This window comes from Drosophila montana, unplaced genomic scaffold (assembly GCF_035044405.1).
Source record: "Drosophila montana isolate Dmon_TW-CO22-7 unplaced genomic scaffold, ASM3504440v1 contig_176_1, whole genome shotgun sequence".
Classification (NCBI taxonomy): domain Eukaryota; kingdom Metazoa; phylum Arthropoda; class Insecta; order Diptera; family Drosophilidae; genus Drosophila; species Drosophila montana.
Window position 1 is genome coordinate 1 of NW_026996698.1, and position 26458 is coordinate 26458.

The following is a 26458-nucleotide window of genomic DNA, read 5'->3' on the forward strand; positions in this document are numbered from 1 at the left end:
CATGCTCTTATTAACCGCTTTGGAGATTCCTACATATAATTTAGTATTTGTGCGAATTTGTGCTTCTGAGCGAATGATAATTAGTGTCAAAAATTAATTGTCTCTATACTATCATTTCGCTTAGCTTTGTCGTTCCGCCTTCTTGCCATCACTCGCAACCTCTGTAAATTATACAGTTGTCCGAGACCAAGCGCTTGTATATAAGTGCAGTACACGCAGACATATACACGAACAAAGCAAGCCAGCTGCAGCCCGTTTATTTTCGTTCCGCTTTGTGGTAAGTGGTGGCTGTGGAATTGTTTTTTTACGCATTTTTCGTTGGCTCGTTTCGGTCAAGAGACGCTCGCTCCCCTACGCTTAATTGATCAGGCATTTCAGTTTTTGAATTCGTTTGGCAAATTCGATTTTAATTTAAATTAATAATTAGTAAATCGAATTTAGAGTCAAATATGACAAACAGGGAAAGTTTTGACGATTCAAAAAAGAAGCGCAATATGTCCGTTAAAAGCATAATGCGTTTAAATGATCAAATAATAAAGGGTAAACTAAACCTAGAGTCTACAGAGTTAGAATGTAGATCAGAAATGCTGGCCTCACATATAGATACAGCGTTAAGATATCAGACTTGAGTAGAAACTTTTGACCCAGATGATGAGTATCGTGCCGAGCTCGAAGAACTTTGTATAACGACAAAGGCTCGTCTAAGGTCCGTTATCAAGACATTAAGTCCTGCAACGCCTCCACGCACACGTTTTCCGCATCTGGCCCTTCCCAAGTTTAGTGGAAAATACTCCGAGCTTAAGAATCTTATAAGCCTGTTCGAAACTCTTGTTCATAACGATCATGCGACCCCTGCATAGAGAAATTCAATCATCTTATCTCATATCTTTCAGGTGAAGCTCTAGCCACTGTTAGAGCGTTTCAAGTCACCGAGCATGCCTTATTTAAAAGCATTGGACAGCCTAAAGAGAGTATACGACAATGAATGTCTAATATTTAATGAAAATATTTCGGCTCTCTTTAGCCTGCCAAAAATAAAGCAGCCTTCTGCGGCATTATTGAGATCAATGATTGACACTGTCTCCGCCATCTATGGCTCGCTCCTGTCAATAGGTGATGACAAAAAGATTTCTAACGCGATTCTCATTCACCTCGTTATGAACAAAGTTGACCCAATGACCAGACGAAAATTGGATTATGCAATCATTCCACTTTGGAGTGATTGTGAAACAGCCTTGAATCGAAGATACCAACACCTTTCTGCTGAAAAATCAGCCAAGGCTTCGTCCGATGGCCCGAAGACAGATTCAAAGGGTGTTTCCAAAAACGACAATCGAGGTTCGTTTTCGTGTTCTGCGCTAGTGGAAGAAACGATCAAGTGACCCCAAAATGTTAATATTGCGGTTTCGAAGGCCATTCCATATTGAATTGCTCAGCATATGCCGCGTTATCAGTACAACAGCGGTTAGAGTTAGCTAAGGCGACTCCTTTATGCATCAATTGCCTTCGGAAGGGGCACACTGTTGCCAAATGTAAGACAAACAAGTGCAGAGTATGCAGTCGTTCACAGAACACACTGTTGCATCGATACTCTGCCGTTTCTGACACTCGAGCGTTACCACCACCCCTTGATTCCGCACAGGATCAACCGTCGACTTCACATGCTATGCATGCGAATGTGTCTAATAGTGTTGGGATTGCTCAATACAATACTCAAGAAAGAAGATTCATACAGTGGTGAAGTCGCGAGTCAATTGCAGTGAGTTCTCGTAAGATTTGTGGATTTTGAAGACTATTTCTGGTTACCAGCCTGACCATACGGTCAATGTCAGTGGTTGAAAAATCCCTGATTGAGGGCTGATCCGTATTTTCATAAGCCACAGAATATCGACATGCTCATCGGAGCTAAGACGTTCTTTGAGCTTCTGTCTGTCGGTCAGATTAAACAAGGTCCGAATTGTCCGATACTGCAAAAGACACTTGTTGGCTGGATTTTATCAGGGCGTTATACGCCGTTAAGTCATGAGAAGACTCATGCTGTCAATCTGAGTTGCCAAGAAGAGTCTTATACCTCGATAGCCAAAACATTGCAGAAATTTTGGTTATGGAAAAGTTGCCATCAGCCAAAAAGGTCCGAACAGTTAAACAGCAGTTATGTGAGAGCCACTTTCAAGATCATTTGGAAATACTGCCGTCAGGTAGATTTAAAGTAAGACTGCCATTTAAATCAGATCCCAATCAGCTTGGTAACTCCTTTGATGTTGCTAAGCGTCGTTTTTTGTGGCTTCAAAGACGCTTGTCTCGAGATCCCGAGCTTAAGCGCATGTACTTGGAATTCATGGAGGAATATTTAACTTTAGGTCACATGTCTGAAGAAGATGATCAGATTCTAAGTACTCCACACTACTTCATTCCGCATCAGTGTGTTTTAAGACCACAAAGCACATCGTCAAAGTTACGCGTTGTTTTCGACGCGTCCTGTCGGACATCGTCTCAAATAGCATTGAATGACCTTCTACTGGTTGGACCGACCATTCAAGAGGAGTTGTACTCGACTCTGCTTCGATTTCGACTCCACAAATATGCATTGACAGCTGACATCAAAAAAAAGACGCCTACCCCGTTTTTGGCAATACGGAGATTAACAAAGCTAAGTGAGATCAGCGAGTCATCACACCCTAAAGCTGCTGACGTTATCAGGCACGACTTTTACGTCGATGATCTACTAACTGGTGCTGCATGCGTAGAGAACCTTCAGACAATTAAGTCTGCAGTGTCGCAAATACTCAAAAGCGCAGGTTTCGAGCTAACCAAATGGTTTTCGAATTCTTCTGAGTTCTCCGCAACAAACGCAGCTAAGTCGATAACGATCTCAGAGTCTGACACAACCAAAACACTTGGCGTGTTGTGTTTGCCGAATGAAGATGCCTTTCAATTTAAGATTGACGATTCATTCATGGGTCTTAGAGCGACAAATCGGAACATTCTCTCGGTGACATCGCGGCTATTTGACCCACTTGGCTTGTTTAGCCCTCTGATAATCAAGGCAAAAATCCTACTCCAAGAGCTCTGGCTTCAGAAGTTAGTCTGGGATGAATCTGTCCCTCAGAGTTCGGATAACTCGTGGCAGCAACTGAAATCTACTCTGATTCAGTTGCAACGAATAAAGATACCACGATACGTGTTTACAGAGCCAACTTCACCGATCGAGATACATGGTTTTGCCGACGCCTCAATAAGAGCGTTTGGCGCATGCGTTTATATACGCAGCCACACTGCAGAAGGTTGCCGAATTTCGTTGTTGACATCCAAATCTAAAGTAACCCCCCTCAAGACGAAGACTCTTTCCCGACTTGAGCTGTGCGCGGCTCACCTTCTCGCAGATCATTGTCATCGAATCAGAAATCTCATAAGATTACTGTTTGAAAAGACGGTTCTTTGGTCTGATTCTGAAGTCACGCTAAATGGGATTTGGTCACATCCTTCGTCTTTGGCAACATTTGTGTCAAATCGAGTGGCTGAAATCCAAGAATGGACAGAGAAAGCTGAATGGCGCCATGTACCTACAAAGCAAAACCCAGCAGATATTGTTTCAAGAGGCTGCGATGTCGATGAATTACTTGCGTTGATGTCGTTCGATGGGCCTTCATTTTTGAAGGAACCAAGAGAATCCTGGCCGCTTAACCAGTATCTGATGACAGATGAGATGCGAACTCTAGAAGTCCGCAAAACATCTGTTGGACTAGCAGCTATGGTAGACCGACCAAATATCTTGGCAACTATCGATAGCTTTTCATCACATGCCAGGCTGCTGAGAGTGCTTGCTTATGTGTTCCACTTTATACAAAAATGTAAAAATCGAGAAGTACAATTTGAGAGTATCACTACGGCGCTCGAAAGGAAAGAAACTTTCGAGAAAATGGTTGAAGTCATCCAACAAGTTGAATTTAAAGATGACATATATAGAGTTCGAAAGGGCACACGCGTGGGTCATAGCCTGCAGCGTCTTATTCCATTTAAACACAAGTATAATGGAACTTGGTGCTCCTTTTCGTTGTTGCGAGTAGGGGGACGACTTGTAAATGCTCCTATTTCATATGATGCCAAGTTTGCGCTACTGTTTAAAAAAAACCTGGCAATTCGCTAGAAGCTTTATTAGAAACCTGCATTTGACGAATTGTCATGCTGGCCCAAACACTCGTGAATCTTCTTCGTGAGCGACTTTGGCTCATCAACGCTCAAGAGGTCTGTTGTCGTCTGCTAACACAAATTTTGGGAAGTTAACCAGCAGATCGACTCCGAGCTCTCCGCCCATTTTCGATATGTGGCGATTTTTGTGGCCCAATTAGCACGACTTTTCGAATGCGTGGAAAGCCTACGTATAAGTCGTACATAGCACTGTATGTTTGCTTCGCCTCCAAAGCGGTTCACTTAGAACTAGTATCTGACTTATCCACTAATACATTTTTAATGGCTTTTCAAAGGTTCGTCGGCCGTCGAGGAGTCTCACAAACCGTCTATTGCGACAACGCGACGAACTTCGTAGGAGCAAGTCGCCAGTTCCTGGAGTTGCGAGCTTGAATCGAGGAAGAGCGGATGCGAATTTGCGTTCATACCACCAAGACCTCCGCTTAAAATTCCGATCCACAAGTTGGCTATGGAATGAAGCCACCAAGCGCTTCATGGTGGCCGGTGTTGGCGCAGATCTGTGCATTGAGTTTAAAAATTAATTTAAAAACATGAAGTCTAGTGTAAGTTAGGTTTAGGGCGGAGCGACAGCGCAATAAAGCTTTATCACTCGCTTTGGAGCGAACTCGCCTCGCTTCGCCGTCTAAGCATAACTCTGGCTTCTATTCAGTTGTCGAATTACATCAAAGCGATACGCACTAAAACGCTTAGCAGTCTTTTAAAGCCACCACAGTTCTCCTGCGTCCGGAACAGCAGGTACTGTGCTAAAAATTGAAAGCCCAACTCTATTGGTTTGGTTGCGCTAATGAAGCCAACGCTTTCAATTCTTGGCACATATGTAAAGTAGTTGAGCATAATTAAAATTTGCATGCACTTACTAACCGCTTTGGAGATTCCTACATATAATTTAGTATTTGTGCGAATTTGTGCTTCTGAGCGAATGATAATTAGTGTCAAAAATTAATTGTCTCTATACTATCATTTCGCTTAGCTTTGTCGTTCCCCCCTTCTTGCCATCACTCGCAACCACTGTAAATTATACAGTTGTCCAAGACCAAGCGCTTGTATATAAGTGCAGTACACGCATACATATACACGTACAAAGCAAGCCAGCTGCAGCCCGTTATTTTCGTTCCGCTTTGTGCGAAGCGGTGGCTGTGCAATTGTTTTTGTACGCATTTTTCGGTGGCGCGTTTCGGTCAAGAGACGCTCGCTCCCTTACGCTTTATTAATATATAGATGGAAACTTTTGACCCAGATGATGAGTATCGTGAACTTTGTATAACGACAAAGGCTCCTCTAAGGTCCGTTATCAAGACATTAAGTCCTGCAACGACTACAGGCATGCCCGTTGCGGCTTCACGCACACGTCTTCCGCATCTGGCACTTCCCAAGTTTAGTGGAAAATACTCCGAGCTTAAGAATCTTATAAGCCTGTTCGGAACTCTTTTTCATAACGATCATGCGATCTCGTGCATAGAGAAATTCAATCATCTTATCTCATATCTCTCAGGTGAAGCTCTAGGCACTGTTAGAGCGTTTCAAGTCACCGAGCATGCCTTATTTAAAAGCATTGGACAGCCTAAAGAGAGTATACGACAATGAATGTCTAATATTTAATGAAAATATTTCGGCTCTCTTTAGCCTGCCAAAAATAAAGCAGCCTTCTGCGGCATTATTGAGATCAATGATTGACACTGTCTCCGCCATCTATGGCTCGCTCCTGTCAATAGGTGATGACAAAAAGATTTCTAACGCGATTCTCATTCACCTCGTTATGAACAAAGTTGACCCAATGACCAGACGAAAATTGGATTATGCAATCATTCCACTTTGGAGTGATTGTGAAACAGCCTTGAATCGAAGATACCAACACCTTTCTGCTGAAAAATCAGCCAAGGCTTCGTCCGATGGCCCGAAGACAGATTCAAAGGGTGTTTCCAAAAACGACAATCGAGGTTCGTTTTCGTGTTCTGCGCTAGTGGAAGAAACGATCAAGTGACCCCAAAATGTTAATATTGCGGTTTCGAAGGCCATTCCATATTGAATTGCTCAGCATATGCCGCGTTATCAGTACAACAGCGGTTAGAGTTAGCTAAGGCGACTCCTTTATGCATCAATTGCCTTCGGAAGGGGCACACTGTTGCCAAATGTAAGACAAACAAGTGCAGAGTATGCAGTCGTTCACAGAACACACTGTTGCATCGATACTCTGCCGTTTCTGACACTCGAGCGTTACCACCACCCCTTGATTCCGCACAGGATCAACCGTCGACTTCACATGCTATGCATGCGAATGTGTCTAATAGTGTTGGGATTGCTCAATACAATACTCAAGAAAGAAGATTCATACAGTGGTGAAGTCGCGAGTCAATTGCAGTGAGTTCTCGTAAGATTTGTGGATTTTGAAGACTATTTCTGGTTACCAGCCTGACCATACGGTCAATGTCAGTGGTTGAAAAATCCCTGATTGAGGGCTGATCCGTATTTTCATAAGCCACAGAATATCGACATGCTCATCGGAGCTAAGACGTTCTTTGAGCTTCTGTCTGTCGGTCAGATTAAACAAGGTCCGAATTGTCCGATTCTGCAAAAGACACTTGTTGGCTGGATTTTATCAGGGCGTTATACGCCGTTAAGTCATGAGAAGACTCATGCTGTCAATCTGAGTTGCCAAGAAGAGTCTTATACCTCGATAGCCAAAACATTGCAGAAATTTTGGTTATGGAAAAGTTGCCATCAGCCAAAAAGGTCCGAACAGTTAAACAGCAGTTATGTGAGAGCCACTTTCAAGATCATTTGGAAATACTGCCGTCAGGTAGATTTAAAGTAAGACTGCCATTTAAATCAGATCCCAATCAGCTTGGTAACTCCTTTGATGTTGCTAAGCGTCGTTTTTTGTGGCTTCAAAGACGCTTGTCTCGAGATCCCGAGCTTAAGCGCATGTACTTGGAATTCATGGAGGAATATTTAACTTTAGGTCACATGTCTGAAGAAGATGATCAGATTCTAAGTACTCCACACTACTTCATTCCGCATCAGTGTGTTTTAAGACCACAAAGCACATCGTCAAAGTTACGCGTTGTTTTCGACGCGTCCTGTCGGACATCGTCTCAAATAGCATTGAATGACCTTCTACTGGTTGGACCGACCATTCAAGAGGAGTTGTACTCGACTCTGCTTCGATTTCGACTCCACAAATATGCATTGACAGCTGACATCAAAAAAAAGACGCCTACCCCGTTTTTGGCAATACGGAGATTAACAAAGCTAAGTGAGATCAGCGAGTCATCACACCCTAAAGCTGCTGACGTTATCAGGCACGACTTTTACGTCGATGATCTACTAACTGGTGCTGCATGCGTAGAGAACCTTCAGACAATTAAGTCTGCAGTGTCGCAAATACTCAAAAGCGCAGGTTTCGAGCTAACCAAATGGTTTTCGAATTCTTCTGAGTTCTCCGCAACAAACGCAGCTAAGTCGATAACGATCTCAGAGTCTGACACAACCAAAACACTTGGCGTGTTGTGTTTGCCGAATGAAGATGCCTTTCAATTTAAGATTGACGATTCATTCATGGGTCTTAGAGCGACAAATCGGAACATTCTCTCGGTGACATCGCGGCTATTTGACCCACTTGGCTTGTTTAGCCCTCTGATAATCAAGGCAAAAATCCTACTCCAAGAGCTCTGGCTTCAGAAGTTAGACTAGTATGAATTTGTCCCTCAGAGTTGGGATAACTATGGCAGCAACTCAAATCTACTCTGATTCAGTTGCAACGAATAAAGATACCACGATACGTGTTTACAGAGCCAACTTTATCGATCGAGATACATGGTTTTGCCGACGCCTCAATAAGAGCAGCCATACTGCAGAAGGTTGTCGTATTTCGTTGTTGACATCTAAATCTAAAGACTCTTCCCCGACTTGAGCTTTGCGCGGCTCACCTTCTCGCAGATCTTTGTCATCGAGTCACAAATCTCATAAGATTCCCGATTGAACGGACGGTTCTTTGGTCTGATTCTGAAGTTACGCTTCATTGGATTCGGTCACATCCTTCGTCTTTGGCAACATTTGTGTCAAGTCGAGTTCCGAAATCCAAGAATGGACAGAGAAAGCTGAATGGCGCCATGCACCTACAAAGCAAAACCCAGCAGATATTGTTTCAAGAGGCTGCGATGTCGATGAATTACTTGCGTCGATGTGGTTTGATGGCCCTTCATTTTTGAAGGAACCAAGAGAATCTTGGCCGGTTAACCAGCATCTGATGACAGATGAGTTGCGAGCTCTAGAAGTCCGCAAAACAGCTGTTGGACTAGCAGCTATGGTAGACCGACCAGATATCTTGGCAACTATCGATAGCTTTTCATCACATGCCAGGTGGCTGAGAGTGTTTGCTTATGTGTTCCGCTTTATTCAAAAATGTAAAAATCGAGAAGTACAATTTCAGAGTATCCCTACGGCGCTCGTAAGGAAAGAAGCTTCCGAGAAAATGGTTGAAGTCATCCATAGATAGAGTTCGAATGGGCACACGCGTGGTTCATAGCCTGCAGCGTCTTAATCCATTTATACATGAGTATAATGGATTTTGGTGCTCCTTTTCGTTGTTGCTAGTAGGGGGAAGACCTGTAAACGCTCCTATTTCAAATGATGCCAAGTTTCCGCTACTGTTTAAAAAAAAACCTGGCAATTCGCTAGAAGCTTTATTAGAAACCTGCATTTGACGAATTGTCATGCTGGCCCAAACACTCGTGAATCTTCTTCGTGAGCGACTTTGGCTCACCAACGCTCAAGAGGTCTGTTGTCAGACAGTGAGATCATGTATCCATTGCTTTAAATGCAAGCCTCGTCTGCTAACACAAATTTTGGGAAGTTAACCAGCAGATCGACTCCGAGCTCTCCGCCCATTTTCGATATGTGGCGATTTTTGTGGCCCAATTAGCACGACTTTTCGAATGCGTGGAAAGCCTACGTATAAGTCGTACATAGCACTGTATGTTTGCTTCGCCTCCAAAGCGGTTCACTTAGAACTAGTATCTGACTTATCCACTAATACATTTTTAATGGCTTTTCAAAGGTTCGTCGGCCGTCGAGGAGTCTCACAAACCGTCTATTGCGACAACGCGACGAACTTCGTAGGAGCAAGTCGCCAGTTCCTGGAGTTGCGAGCTTGAATCGAGGAAGAGCGGATGCGAATTTGCGTTCATACCACCAAGACCTCCGCTTAAAATTCCGATCCACAAGTTGGCTATGGAATGAAGCCACCAAGCGCTTCATGGTGGCCGGTGTTGGCGCAGATCTGTGCATTGAGTTTAAAAATTAATTTAAAAACATGAAGTCTAGTGTAAGTTAGGTTTAGGGCGGAGCGAGAGCGCAATAAAGCTTTATCACTCGCTTTGGAGCGAACTCGCCTCGCATCGCCGTCTAAGCATAACTCTGGCTTCTATTCAGTTGTCGAATTACATCAAAGCGATACGCACTAAAACGCTTAGCAGTCTTTTAAAGCCACCACAGTTCTCCTGCGTCCGGAACAGCAGGTACTGTGCTAAAAATTGAAAGCCCAACTCTATTGGTTTGGTTGCGCTAATGAAGCCAACGCTTTCAATTCTTGGCACATATGTAAAGTAGTTGAGCATAATTAAAATTTGCATGCACTTACTAACCGCTTTGGAGATTCCTACATATAATTTAGTATTTGTGCGAATTTGTGCTTCTGAGCGAATGATAATTAGTGTCAAAAATTAATTGTCTCTATACTATCATTTCGCTTAGCTTTGTCGTTCCCCCCTTCTTGCCATCACTCGCAACCACTGTAAATTATACAGTTGTCCAAGACCAAGCGCTTGTATATAAGTGCAGTACACGCATACATATACACGTACAAAGCAAGCCAGCTGCAGCCCGTTATTTTCGTTCCGCTTTGTGCGAAGCGGTGGCTGTGCAATTGTTTTTGTACGCATTTTTCGGTGGCGCGTTTCGGTCAAGAGACGCTCGCTCCCTTACGCTTTATTAATATATAGATGGAAACTTTTGACCCAGATGATGAGTATCGTGAACTTTGTATAACGACAAAGGCTCCTCTAAGGTCCGTTATCAAGACATTAAGTCCTGCAACGACTACAGGCATGCCCATTGCGGCTTCACGCACACGTCTTCCGCATCTGGCACTTCCCAAGTTTAGTGGAAAATACTCCGAGCTTAAGAATCTTATAAGCCTGTTCGAAACTCTTTTTCATAACGATCATGCGATCTCGTGCATAGAGAAATTCAATCATCTTATCTCATATCTCTCAGGTGAAGCTCTAGGCACTGTTAGAGCGTTTCAAGTCACCGAGCATGCCTTATTTAAAAGCATTGGACAGCCTAAAGAGAGTATACGACAATGAATGTCTAATATTTAATGAAAATATTTCGGCTCTCTTTAGCCTGCCAAAAATAACGCAGCCTTCTGCGGCATCATTGAGATCAATGATTGACACTGACTCCGCCATCTATGGCTCGCTCCTGTCAATAGTTGATAACAAAAAGATTTTTAACGCGATTCTCATTCACCTCGTTATGAACAAAGTTGACCCAATGACCAGACGAAAATGGGAAGATCAACTCGATTATGCAATCATTCCACTATGGAGTGATTGTGAAACAGCCTTGAATCGTAGATACCAACACCTTTATGCTGAAGAATCAGCCAAGGCTTCGTCCGATGGCCCGAGGCCAGATTCAACGTCTGTTTCCAAAAGCAACAATCGATGTTCGTTTTCGTGTTCTGTGGCTAGTGGAAGAAACGATCAAGTGACCCCAAAATGTTTATATTGCGGCTCTGCGTTATCAGTACAACAGCGGTTTGAGTTCGCTAAGGCGGCTCCTTTATGCATCAATTGCCTTCGGAAGGGGCACACTGTTGCCAAATGTAAGGCAAACAAGTACAAAGTATGCAGTCGTTCTCATAACACACTGTTGCATGGATACTCTGCCGTTTCTTCCGCACAGGATCAACCATCGACTTTACATGCTATGCATTCGAATGTGTCTGATAGCGTAAACCTAGCTACCGCAGTCGATAGCATTAAAACGAGAAGTGGCGAGTTCATTTTGGCTAGAGCTTTACTTGATTCTGGATCATAAATTAATTTAGTATCAGACGAGCTAGCACAACGATTGCAGCTGCGTAGAGAAGAGGCCAGTATCAGCTTACTTGGGATTGCTCAACGCACACTGTTGCCAAATGTAAGACAAACAAGTGCAGAGTATGCAGTCGTTCACAGAACCCACTGTTGCATCGATACTCTGCCGTTTCTGACACTCGAGCGTTACCACCACCCCTTGATTCCGCACAGGATCAACCGTCGACTTCACATGCTATGCATGCGAATGTGTCTGATAGTGTTGGGATTGCTCAATACAATACTCAAGAAAGTAGATTCATACAGTGGTGAAGTCGCGAGTCAATTGCAGTGAGTTCTCATTAGATTTGTGGATTTTGAAGACCAGTTCTGGTTACCAACCTTCCATACGGTCATTGTCAGTGGTTGGAAAATCCCTGAGAACTTGCAATTGGCTGATCATACTGATCATTTAGATAAGCCACACAAATTCGACATGCTCATCGGAGCTGAGACGTTCTTTGAGCTGCTGTCTGTCGGTCAGATTAAACAAGGTCCGAATTGTCCGATTCTGCAAAAGACTCTTGTTGGCTGGATTGTATCAGGGCGTTACAGTTAAGTCATGAGAAGACTTATGCTGTCAATCTGAGTTGCCAAGAAGATAGACAAAACATTGCAGAAATTTTGGTCAATGGTAGAGTTGCCTTCAGCCAAAAAGGTCCGAACAGTTAAACAGCATTTATGTGAGAGCCACTTTCAAGATAATTTGGAAATACTGCCTTCAGGTAGATTTAAAGTAAGACTGCCATTTAAATCAGATCCCATTCAGCTTGGTAACTCCTTTGAGGTTGCTAAGCTTAAGCGCATGTACTTGGAATTCACGGAGGAATATTTAACTTTAGGTCACATGTCTAAAATAGATGATCAGATTCCAAGAACTCCACACTACTTCACTCCGCATCAGTGTGTTTTAAGACCACAAAGCACATCGACAAAGTTACGCGTTGTTTTCGACGCGTCCTATCGGACATCGTCTCAAATTGCGTTGAATGACCTTCTACTGGTTGGACTGACCATTCAAGTGGAGCTGTACTCGACTCTGCTTCGATTTCAACTCCACAAATATGCGTTGACAGCTGACATCAAAAAGATGTATAGGCAGGTCATGGTGCACGAAGCGGATCGAGATTTCCAGCTCGTAGTGTGGAGAAAGAACCCATCTGACTCTTCAGGTTAAACACCGTAACTTACGGCACTGCGCCTGCCCGTTTTTGGCAATACGGTGTTTAACAAAGCTAAGTGAGATGAGCGAATCATCACACCCTAAAGCTGCTGACGTTATCAGGCACGTCGATGATCTACTAAATGGTGCTGCATTCGTAGAGAACCTTCAGACAATTAAGTCTGTAGTGTCGCAAATACTCTAAAGCGCAGGTTTCGAACTAACCAAATGGTTATCGAATTCTCCTGAGCTCTCCGCAACAAACGCAGCTAAGTCGATAACGATCTCAGAGTCTGACACAACCAAAACACTTGGCGTGATGTGGTTGCCGAATGAAGATGCCCTTCAATTTAAGGTTGACGATTCATTCATGGGTCTTAGAGCGACAAAACGGAACATTCTCTTGGTGACATCGCGGCTATTTGACCAGCTTGGCTTGTTAAGCCCTCTGATAATCAAGGCAAAAATCCTACTCCAAGAGCTCTGGCTTCAGAAGTTAGACTGGGATGAATCTGTCCTTCAGGGTTCGGATAACTCGTGGCAGCAACTGATATCTACTCTGATTATCTACTCTGACTTACAGAGCCAACTTCACCGATCGAGATACATGGTTTTGCCGACGCCTCAATAAGAGCGATTGGCGCATGCGTATATATACGCAGCCACACTGCAGAAGGTTGCCGAATTTCGTTGTTGACATCCAAATCTAAAGTAGCCCCCTCAAGACGAAGACTCTTCCCCGACTTGAGCTGTGTGCAGCTCACCTTCTCGCAGATCTTTGTCATCGAATCAGAAATCTCATAAGATTACTGTTTGAAAAGACGGTTCTTTGGTCTGATTCTGAAGTCACGCTTCTTTGGATTTGGTCACATCCTTCGTCTTTGGCAACATTTGTGTCAAATCGAGTGGCTGAAATCCAAGAATGGATAGAGAAAGCTGAATGGCGCCATGTACCTACAAAGCAAAACCCAGCAGATATTGTTTCAAGAGGCTGCGATGTCGATGAATTACTTGCGTCGATGTGGTTTGATGGGCCTTCATTTTTGAAGGAACCAAGAGAATCCTGGCCGATTAACCAGCATCTGATGACAGATGAGATGCGAACTCTAGAAGTCCGCAAAGCAGCTGTTGGAGTAGCAGCTATGGTAGACCGACCAGATATCTTGGCAACTATCGATAGCTTTTCATCACATGCCAGGCTGCTGAGAGTGCTTGCTTATGTGTTCCACTTTATTCAAAAATGTAAAAATCGAGAAGTACAATTTGAGAGTATCACTACGGCGCTCGAAAGGAAAGAAACTTTCGAGAAAATGGTTGAAGTCATCCAACAAGTTGAATTTAAAGATGACATATATAGAGTTCGAAAGGGCACACGCGTGGGTCATAGCCTGCAGCGTCTTATTCCATTTAAACACAAGTATAATGGAACTTGGTGCTCCTTTTCGTTGTTGCGAGTAGGGGGACGACTTGTAAATGCTCCTTTTTCATATGATGCCAAGCTTCCGCTACTTTTAAAAAAAAGCTCGCAATTCGCTAGAAGCTTTATTAGATACCTGCATTTGACGAATTGTCATGCTGGCCCAAGAGCACTCGTGAGCCTTCTTCGTGAGCGACTTTGGCTAATCAACGCTCAAGAGGTCTGTCGTCAGACAGTGAGATCATGTATCCGTTGCTTTAAATGCAAAGCTCGCCTGCTAACACAAATTATGGGAAATTTACCAGCAATGACTCGACCTCCGCATTTTCTCGTGGCGTCGATTTTTGTGGCCCAATTAGCACGACTTTTCGAATGCGTGAAAAGCCAACGTATAAGTCGTACATAGCACTGTTTGTTTGCTTCGCCTCCAAAGCGGTTCACTTAGAACTAGTATCTGACTTATCTACTAATACATTTTTAATGGCTTTTCAAAGGCTCGTCGGCCGTCGAGACCGTCCATTGCGACAAGGCGACGAACTTCGTAGGAGCAAGTCGCCAGTTCCTGCAGTTGCGAGCTCGAATCGAGGAAGAGGCGGACGCAATTCACGAATTTGCGTTCATACCGCCAAGAGCTCCGCACTTCGGGGGTCTGTGGGAGGCAGGTGTGAAGTCTGCAAATCACCTACTCCTACGGACGGTAGGCAGCCTGCTGCTAACGGCCGAGGAGCTGCAGGCGACTCTTGTCGCAGTAGAAGCCGTCCTCAATTCCAGGCCCCTGGGAGCAATAAGCGAGGACCTAAGCGATGGCGAGGCTCTAACGCCAGGCCACCTACTGGTGGGAGGCCCATTGCGGGCTCTGCCAGCAGAGGGGACCCCGGACCAGCGGGTCTCACCTGCTTGAATCGATGGCGAGCTGTCTCGTTGCTCAAGCAACAGTTTTGGCGGCGATGGTCAAAGGAGTATGTGCTCGGACTCCAAGTGCGGAGCAAGTGGCACCGTCGCCTGCCAAACGTCGTCGTGGGAGAGCTGGTGGTCGTCGCCGAGGATAATCTGCCGCCCCAGCAGTGGCTGAACGGCAGAGTGACGGAAGTGCACGCAGGAGAGGACGGCGTCGTTAGAGTGGCAGAGTTAATCTCTGCTAATCTCGGCTAGTGGCGGAAATTTTAAAAGGCCGATCCACAAGTTGGCTCGGCTACCCATGGAATGAAGCCCCCAAGCGCTTCATGGTGGCCGGTGTTGGCGCAGATCTGCGCATTAATTTTAAAAATGAATTTGAAAAACATGAAGTCTAGTGTAAGTTAGGTTTAGGGCGGAGCGAGAGCGCAATAAAGCTTTATCACTCGCTTTGGAGCGAATTCGCCTCGCTTCGCCGCCTTAGCATAACTCTATATAACTTCAGTTGTCGAATTACATCAAAGCGATACGCACTAAAACGCTCAGCAGTCTTTTAAAGCCACCACAGATCTCAATTTGTTTAATTATATAAAATAATATAGTTTTTCAAAAATCATTTTCCATAAAACAACTTAATTTTCGACCGATTGCTCCTTTGGCAGCTATATGATATAGTAGTCCGATGTAAATGGAGGGAGCATAGTAAATCCAATAAATTCCGAGTTTGGTCAAGATATCTAAATGATCAAAAAGTTTTTCATACAAGAACCTACGTTTTGACCGATCGTTCCTATGGCAGCTATATGATATTGTGGTCAGATCCAGATCCGACATATGCTCTGCGTACAACAGAAAGAGGCACTTCTGCAAAGTTTCATAAAGATAGCTTTAAAACTGAGATATTAGTTCATAGAGCATAGCATAGAAACAGACAGACGGACAGACGCATATGGCTATATCGAGTCGGCTGTTGATACTGATCAAGAATATAAACTATATATATCATGACAAAATTATAATACCCTTTGCAAGGATATTAAAAAAAATAATATTCATAAAAGTAAATATTATAATTCCCGAACAATAGCCGATTATCAAACGAGCCTAGAGAGCCTAACTTAAATAGTGGTAGTTTATTATAATGTTTGAAATAACTTGCCTTCCCCAAACAAGAAATGTCAAATCTAAGAGGTCAAATCCAAGTCCGGTCGTGACATGCAATCCGAAGATTGCAGGACCAGCAAAGGATCGATGGACCTGACAAAACTAACAACAGCAACAAAAGGGACAACAGCAACAATAGAATCAAAAGGACCCCGGAAGGAAACTAAGTTGGTTGACTTGAAGAATTCAGTTTTTCTTTTTTTAAAACAAAACACTACATGTTGATACGAATCACGTTAGATGAGTATCTATGAAGGCAGTTAACGACCCCAAAATTGGCCAAGGGCAATAAAAAAGGGCACCGCCGAAGCGGTAGCAGATTAAAATCCGTATGCCTGAATTAAAAGCACTGTCGTATGACAGTCCCAAGCCACCTAATTGGAACACAGCCGTGAACTGTTTTGTGAGATCGAGCATCTAAAACTAAAGAAAAAACCAAGTTACCCACCACTCCTTTACTTCCAAATTTTTCTGCAATGAATGTGTACAGACGATGTTTACCTAATGCAGCTTTTAAGCAAGGACAGCTGCAAAAGCTAATCATAGGCGACAAAAATAAGTACAAGATTCCAATAGTGTGGGACGCCGAAGCAGACCAGATGTTCGGGCAGTGCAAGACCGAGTTACCACGCGTGACAACATTAGCGCATCCGTCCGCAAATGCTTAACTGGTACTGCAAGTTGACGCGAGTAACGTCTGCGTGGGCGCAGCCTTGAGTGAGTTGCGAAGCGGATCCCTCAAGCCACTCGATTTCTTCTCTAAACGGATATCGGAATCGCAGAAAAAGCAAAGTACTTATGACCGTGAGTTGCTGGCGATTTTTCTGTCCGTCAAATACTTTGCATATATAACCGTAGGGCGCAGCTGCACAGTAATGACCGACCATAAGCCGCTTACCTTTGCTTTTCAGCAGAACCCAGACAAATCGACACCAAAGCAAACTAGACAACTCAGCTTTATCAGCGAATATACAACGGATATCCAGCACATCGCAAACACAACGTCATCGCAGATACGCTGTCCAGAGTTGAAGCGATCTTTAACGACGATCACATAGATTTTAAGGAACTAGCCTTATGTCAACAAGCAGATGCGGGATTGCAACAGTTTATTGAGCATTCTTCCCTACAGCTTAAACAAATCCAACTTGACGACTCAAACACATTGTTATACTGCGATATTTCGTCAAAACGAATCCGTTCATATATTACACAGAGCAATCGTAAGCAAGTCTTCAATTCAAGCGCGCTACAGTCAAAAGTCAACAAACACAACTACCGATCAAGGCAGACAGCTCGAGTCTAAATTGTTTAAGGAGCTTACACAGTTGACGGGATCCAAGCATCTGCAAGCAACAACATTACACTCACAAGCCAACGGCATAGTAGAAAGAATGTACAGGACGCTGAAGACCGCCATTAAATGTCACACGGATTCCAGCTGGACCGACAGCCTGCCCATCGTACTACGAGCAACATTTAAAGAAGATCTCAACGCGTCTCCAGCTGAAATAGTTTACGGGACAACTTTAAAGCTGACGGGTGAATTTTTCCAGAAACCTGCCGAAGAGTACATCGGAAGTGAATTCATCAAGCACCTTCGTTCAACTATGTCCCAGCTGAAGCCTGTAAATAAATCACAACACGCTATTACCAAAGTATTCGTGCAAAAGGATCTCAAAACATGTACACACATTTTCCTACTTGATGACACAGTCAAAGCGCCGCTCAAAGCACCTTACGAGGGGACATTTCTAGTTATCAGCCGCAACGATAAGAAATTTTTAATCAATATCAACGGCAAGCATAACGCTGTAACTATCGGCCGTGTTAAGGCAGCTTACTTAGAAGCAAACGATGCAACATCATCTTCACTTGCAACTAATTGCAGCAACCAACACCCCATTATTACCACTCGTAGCGGATGGGAAGTACGTCCACCCAAAAATTTTGTTTATTTTGAACTTAGTCTTGATACTGAATTGCTAAAAGCATTTAGTCTCACTTTTGGTGCAGCCTCTGAACAAACAAGTTGACGCGCTCAGTAATCCAAATAATAAATATCAAAACGAACATAAAACATAACTAAGTGTTATTATTATTTAATGTGTGTGATTGGAAGGCAATATTCCAATAGGTTATTTTATTTTTTTATTTTTTTATTTATTTATTAGTGGTTGACAAAACGATTGTCTTCCTAATTATTCAATACATTATATATACAACCAGCTGGTATAAAAAAAATTTGAAATGATTTTGAAACTGATCGGACGGTAAACAAATAACTTTCATACAAACGTTTTCCGAAAATTTACCACTGTTGCGAGTGGAATTTCCCAAATCGCTGAAACACGTATTCATTACATTCTTATGTAGAGCTTTGAAAATGAGTTTGAAGCCGATCGGATGGTAAACAAACAAGTTACATACAAACGGTTTTCGCGATTTTGCCACACTTGCGGGTGGAATTTCCCGAAACCCCGTCTTAACGTGCACCTACATCACATAAGGTAGCTACAGTGAAAATTTAGCTTCCTAGCTCTTACGGTTTGGGCTGTGCGTTGATCACCAATCAGTCAGTCAGTCAGTCAGTCAGGACAAACATTTTTATATATAGAGATAGATGAAAGTAACGTCTCATTCATATTGGATTCTAGAGCCTCAGACCATATGATAAATGATAAAAATCTGTTTGTGGATTACATTATCCTGAAAACACAAATTGAGTTTGCTATTGCAAATATAAGAGAATACATTTATGCTACCGGTAAGGGCACTGTAAAACTAAAGAGCAATCTTAATGAAAATATTACCCTGGAAAATGTGTTATTTTGCAAAGACCTCCCAAACAATTTGCTGTCGGTACCAAAGATGCAGGAAGCTGGTATGACAGTTGAGATCAACTCAACTGGTGTAAGAATCTCTAAGAGCCGACAAGGCGTTTTGGAAGATATGTCTGTAAGAAATGATCCTCTGGTCAAATTCAAGATAAAACCATAGAGCATTTGCAACTGAATCTGTAATACATTAAAATTATGGCTTATGGCATGAGAGATTGGGACACATTAGCAGAGGGAAGTTTTAAGAGATTGTGCGACTGATAATGAGATATATGAGGCTTGTTGTAAAGGCTGTAAATCTCTACATTGATAATGGAAGAGAATATTTGTCTAATGACAATGTGAAAAGGCATTTAACAGTTCCCCATACACCACAACTAAATGGAGTATCCGAACTCAATGACAACTTCGACAAAATTGTGTAAATGTTTTTCGATTGAAACTGTTTTAACAGCAACATATTTAATTAATAAAGCTCCAAATAGGGCCTTCCGGGATAAGAATACTCCATTTGAAAAATATACTTGTTGGCTATGAACCAAATGGATATAAGTTGTGAAATATGGGTACTAAAGTTTTTGGTGTTGTTGTTGATGATTAATGTGGAAAAATCTAGGACTGTTGTCTAAATTCCAGAATGAGAGTATGGAACAGGTAGGAAATATCCAGAGTGTTAGTCTAGATAGTCTACAATGGATTACGAACATAGATTCGAATGAAAGATTCATATTTCCGGAATGAGAGTACGGAAGAAGAAATATGATAGTAAAATATCAGATAAACAGCCTAGTGGTACATCAACTAAAAATGCCTGTCCAACTGAATAAGTTGGTAAAAAATTGCCTAAAATGAGATTGGAAAAAAAGGGATCTGAAAGGTTACAGGCTTCATATAGATCTTAAAACAGTTGCTTAGTGAATGCGTACAGTTTTGTTATAGTATTCCAGTTACATATATTGAAATTAAGTATAGAACTGACCGAGCTAAATGGGACAAAACCATTAAAGAAGAATTAGATTCTTATTAATTTTAATAAAACATGGCATTTGTTAGAGCACTTTTGGGGTAAAAACCTAGTTGCTTGGATGTGGATTTTTACTTTTAAATATTAAGCCAGACTAGTAGGTCGAGGAACACACAGGAGTATCTTATAGGCTACGTTGAGACATTTGCTTCAGTTACAAGAATATCTAGCTTTAGATTTATTTTATCAATTGCAAACCAATTTTATTTAAAGGGCACCATATGGATTTTAAACTGCATTCCTAAATGGTATTTTGAAAGAGGAAATCTTAATGATTAATTATAGGATGACAGACATATGTGAAATGCGACATTTTATAGGAATAAGTATATATTAGTAATATTCTAAAAAACTTTAACATGGAAGAATGTAATTCAGTTAGTACACCACTTCCAAGTAAGCTCAATTATATTGCTTTGAATTCTGCTGTTCAATGTATACAAGATATACAAGAAAAAGTATTCAAGAGTTATTGCAATGTCTTAAACAAGTATTAGGGTATATAAAAGGTAAAGGTGTTAATACTTAAAGAAACCATAACTGGATATGTTGATTCTAATTGGGCCGGAAGTGAGTCTGATAGAAAAATTACAACTGGATATATAATATCTTGGAACACAAAGAAACGGAACTCGGTGGCTACTGATGCGAAATATATATGGCTTTGTTTAAAGCAGTTAGAAAAGCTCAATGGCTAAAATAGTTGATATCTACTTTACAATTTTAATTAAGTGGATCGAGAAAAATACTAGTCTAATAAAGTTTGCATTAGTATAGCCAATAATCCCACATGCCACAAGAGATCAAATCACATTGATATAAAGTACAATTTCTCATGAGAGCAAATTAATGAATAAACTAATCACTCTTGAGTATATTTCTACAGAGCACCAAGTGGCCGATATCCTGACAAAGCCGTTGCCTGATGCCAATTTTATGAAGCCATGTTCTGATTAAGGTTTTTCCTGGGTTTCCCTTAATCCTAGAACTAATTTTGAAAAAGAAACTATTTCTAGACAAATGTGGATCATTTATATTGTTCCCAGAAGGCGCAACTTGTTCTAGAAGAAACTGTATTGTAACATTAACGATGCGGGTGTTGGCGTTTTTGTATATAGCAGACATCTTAAGTACGCTATTATTTTTTCACTTTATTTAATAACCTCATTTTGTTAGCATTACACTCACTCTCTACTCACTTAGTTTGTGGGATGCTCAATGTCTAAGTTACGACGGCAATTATCATAGATGGCCTCTTTGTCGACCATGAAGGCGCAGTCAGAGTACGTCGAATGCCCCCAGGCAGGGATTTATTGTTCCTTTTTCTTGGCTTACTGCCTCCAGGCAGGGATTTATTTTTTATTTTACTTCGTCTACTGCCTCCAGGCAGGTATTCATGTCCAAGTCACGGTCGCCATGTGGTATGAGGTTCCTTTATTGAATGAATTGTTACAACTCGTCTTAGCATTAACTTAGCTAAGGCCGCGTAGCTGCGATGCCGGTAACGCCAGCAGCGTAGCGGCTGCATTATGTATATTTTATATATATTGCTGCTAACAGCGCTGAGAGAGAGAGAGAGAGTATGTTATGAGCACATATGCATGTACATAGCTAGGCGGTCAGCGGTGGATCGCCGACTCTGGCGATATAGATTCTCCTTTTCTGCTAGGGCGTCTTCAATTCTCTGTTCCGGCTAGACCAACCAGCAATTACCGCCCCTTATTCCTATCTACGAGCACAACAGACTACGCTATGCACAATCCTTTTCGCGTGCTATGTAAAAATTACAATAGTTTGCATCACGTTTTCTCTACCGAACATTCTCTACCCCTAATAAAATCGTTGCTTTCAGGATATCTTCGGGAAGTCAATGACCATTCCCAGCTATGAGCAGGGGCATAGCTTGCCGGACAGGCTGTAAATTCTCCCCCACCGGGTCGGTGATTTCCCATTACTTTCCCAATACTATCTCTTTATCCTATCTACTTAACACTCTGTATATCTAGCATAAAGTTCTTTACTTTATTAACAATCTTTTTACTTTCTTTTCTCCTATTTATGATATATTCTTAAATAATATAGCAAATTAAGATTATTTTTAATTTTACTTAAGAGCACTTTTTCCTACTTACACCCTTCTTCTTAGATGTAGGCTCTAATAGCGTCACTGACAAAATTAGCTGTGAAAAGGGGCACAGCTGGCCGGACTGGCAAATAAAACAACTCCATCGGTCGTCGTCCGAATAACATAGCTAACGTTATTAGGTCCACCTAATAGACATAAAACATATGCAGAATTCAAGGAAATTATTATTAAAACTCATAGGAACCTGTAACACCCAGGCATTGAGAAAATTACTAATATTTTCAAAGAAAACTATTTCTTTCTAGATTTTCAAAATCTTATTCAAAACACAATCAGTGAATGCGAAGTAAGCAATATTGCGAAAACTGAGAATAGAAATACCAAATTACAATTTGAACTAACCCCAGAAGTATTTAATTCCAGAGACAAATACGACATGGACTTTTACATGATCTAGAAGAATTTTTCTCTTGCATAGATATACAGTCAACATACGCCACTCTAAACGAAGTCAATAGTAGAGACTGTCTCGAAACCATAGGGGCTGGAATCAAAACTATTAACGACTTGGGAAACTCGTTTAAAAGCAAAGCCGACAAAAATTCAGCTTTCATGCGCGGTGCACTACAATTATGGTTGAACTCAGAAGGTGTGGATATCAATTTAACAACAAGCAAAAATGGAATTGCTAATGTTAAGAGGGTAATCCACAGTGATTCCAATGCCGAAAACATAATAAAGCTGGTAGAACGCTAGCTTACATATTTATATACGAAGGAACAGCTGCAACTGCTAACTAAATGAAACAAAATAAATAAATTAAACGAAAATCGTATTAACTTTGAAATATTTACCTAAAATAAACAATCTCTTTTAGTGAGATCAAAAACGACCACCCCATTTCGAAATACAGGTCACCTAGAACAGGTAGACGAAAAACATTTTGAAGAAACAAGGAGAGGCAAAAAACCATTAATCATTACAAAACCAAATTTAAAAAGAACAAGAATATTCATATAAATATCAATAGCCGATTATCAAACGAGCCAAGAGGGCCCAACTTAAATAGTGTCAATTTATTATATTGTTTGTAATAACTTGCGTTGCGTTACTATTAGGTTGGGCAGAGTAAGGCCTTGGCAATCTGGTGCGCTCAATGCCCAAAGTGTAACGCCAGGAAAGGACAGTCTCGTCGCAAGGTCGGTCGGCTGCAGACCAGTTTCATTGACGATACCCTGGAGCGTATTGCGTTCGACATTTTATGCCCCCTGCCCACCACCTCTCTTGGCAATCGGTATATCGCAGTTGTCATGTGATACTTTACCAAATCACCAGAGTGCATCGCCCTCCCTAATCAGACGGCAGAGATCGTAGACTACCTCGCAAAATGCGACTGGGACCAGCTGCTGCCACTTGCGCTATGGGCAAACCGCTCTGCGCCTCATGAAGCTACTGGATATTCGCCAACGCAACTAATATTGGGTCGCGAACTTCGTCTGCCTTCGGAACTAATAGTCCGTCGCCCACAGCCAGATGCATAAAGCTATCCCGTCGAGCATTTGCGGGAAAACCTTAAACTCCCAAACCGCCCGACAACATTTGCGAGCGGCCGCAGAAGTAAACAAGGTGCGTTATGATCTACTTTCCCACTCTACCGAGTTTGTACTCATGACTTCACCTGGATATAGTTTCCCACGCGAAGAGTCGGCCGATGCCCGGAATTACAGTTCAACTACCTAGCCCCTTACCAAGGAAGAACCACGAATGCCAGGAGGCTCGAGTCTCAGAGGCTTATTTCTTCCCATGTAACGAAAACAGCGGATCGAGCATCGTCAATTTCTACTGTTCCTGCGTTGGCGCTACCTCCACTCGAGTATCTCAACAAATATCGCGATCACTCTATCGGTATATCGGCTGTGCTGCCTGCCGTTGCTGTCCGCTACCTATATTTCGTTGCGCTCGACTACCCGTGGCGACGACACTTCACAAAAACAAAGAAAGCTTGATCGAAACCTTATGCTCAGAGAGAGTTTATGCGAAGCGAAAAAGATTTGAAATTCAAAGTGAATGTATCGGTTATAAGTACTTTAATTATTTCGTTCGGTTTAAATATATTTATTTTTTGTTTTACTTGAATTATGCGACTATTTAATTGGCACAGCCTGTAGGATCTGTAGTCAGCAAGTGAAATCGCTTAAGGACAATAGTGTTCGAGATTTTCAAAGTTCAGGGCTGATGTAACCGTAGACCGGTGCTAGTTCACTAATACAGATCCGCTAAAGAACAATAAATGCGAACTTATAAGTGCTAAAGAAATTTCCATCAAAACCACCAAACTAGACGTACGTCCCATTTATGGTATAGTACAATTAAAGCAAGGTATTGCGTTAAGACCAAGCAAACTTTGCCCCACCCATTTAATATTCTATGAGGACGCAAGCAAAGACTACGCAAGCAAAGTAATACCAGTAAATAAATCATGAAAATTAACTAAAGGGCAAGGCACCAATTAAATGACAAAGCCAAAACAGCCTTTTCAACAAAAAATTGGCATCACGAATACACTCGAATGATATTTTGGTTAAAAGGGGCCCCACAAACCTTTCATTGCCGCATGAATAGTTTTTTGAAGACCCTATTTATAAAAATTGTTTAGCATCATCAAGGATGAAATTATCGTGTACTCCACTTCATTGGGTTAACTCATCTTGTCTCTACGTAAAGTATTTGCGAAACCAGGAGAAGAAAATCTTAAACTACAACTCGACAAATGCGAGTTTATGAAAAGGGTTTTAACCACTGAAAGCATAAGCCTAACCAAATTAAAATTGAAGCAGTGAAAAACTATCCGATACTTATAGTATCAAAACAGATAAATTTATTCATAGGACTTGTGCGGTTTTTACCCAAACTGAGTCCCCAGATTCGCTAAAATAGCCAAGTCTATGACACTACAATAAAAAATAGGGTGCAACAATTGACACCAACAATGCTGAATCCAGATCAGCATTTGTAATATTGAAATTATTAATTATGTCCAACCCAATATTAATTTATCCAAGTTGTGAGGAACCATTTTCATTAACTACTGACGCAAGCAACATTGTTATAGGCGCTGTGTTATCACAAGACCATAGACCAGTCTGCTATGCCAGCAGATCTCTGAACGAGAATAAAATGATCTAATCAGCAGTAAAGACGGAATTGTTAGCTAATGTCTGAGCCACTATATACTTCAGGTCCCATCTTTTTGGCGATCACACACCTTTGGTATGGCTTAATAAGAACCAAACATTAAACTTCAAAGATGGCGAATATAATGATACCATATTAAATATGTGCCAGGCAAAAAATTTAAGTTTTTAAGATTGACTATCCAGAATAAAGTTAGAAGAAAATATTTTATACATAGTGCCCAAGAAGATAACGAAAGGCAGACTTCCTCATATTCCAATCAGCTTATATTAGAAAGCTTCTGTCCGAATAACATAACTAAAGTTTTGACATACAAACATATGCAGAATTCAAGGAAATTATTATTAAAACTTATAGGAACCTGTAACACCCAGGCATTTCAAAGAAAAGTATTACTTTCTATATTTTCAAAATCTCATTCAAAACACAATGAATGAATGCGAAGTAAGCAATATTGCAAAAACTGAGCATAGAAATACCAAATTACAATTTGAATTAACACCAGAAGTATTTGATCCCAGAGACAAATACGACATGATATATTACAAGTTCTCTTTTGCATAGATATACAGTCAACATACGCCACCCTAAACGAACAACAGTAGAGACCGTTTCGAAACCAAAGGGGCTATAATCAAAACTATTATCGACTTGGGAAAACCGGATTAGAGCAAAGCCGATAAAAATTGAGCTTCTATGTGCGGTGCACTTCAATAACGGTTGAATCCAGAAGGTGTAGTTATTAATTTAACAACAAGCAAAAATGGAATAGATATATCGAAAAATAAAATTAAATGTGAACAATTCTTTGTACATACAATCCCAAAACCAAACATAATACGGCTGGTAGAACGCTAGGTCACATATTTATATACGAAGGAACCCCTGCACATAACTTATAGCTAAATAAAAGCAACAAAATAAATAAATTATACGAAAATCGTAATAACTTGGAAATAGATACCTATCATAAACATTCCCCTTTAGTGAGATCAAAAACGGCCACCCCCTTTCGAAATACAGGTCACCTAGAACAATTCGACGAAAAACATGCCGAGTTTGGAACAATAAAGAGGTTCCAGTCGGGAGCTCCCGTCTAGGGGATACCTTGAACCCTCTTATTCCAATCCCAAGTGCAGCTCGCGCAACGCGATAGTTTGGTTTAGTAGTTATATAGATAAATTAAAAAAAAAAGTTCCACTTGACAGGGTTCGAACTCGTTACTGACCGCATTACCGCGTCTAATAAACAGCCACACCAGTAAGAAAAAAAAAACAATACAATCGCAATTGCAATGCTGTGGATAGAATTCAAAACAGACGCGC

General features: G+C 41.6%; 1 protein-coding gene across 1 annotated transcript; it reads left to right on the forward strand.

Annotated features, from left to right (window-relative positions):
* Positions 1-11787: 11787 nt before the first annotated feature.
* On the forward strand, positions 11788-15082 carry LOC135441070 (uncharacterized). The gene is made up of 3 exons (XM_064700527.1): positions 11788-11830; positions 14425-14765; positions 14861-15082. The coding sequence occupies exons 1-3, from the start codon at positions 11788-11790 to the stop codon at positions 15080-15082; spliced, it is 606 nt and encodes a 201-aa protein (XP_064556597.1).
* Positions 15083-26458: the final 11376 nt, after the last annotated feature.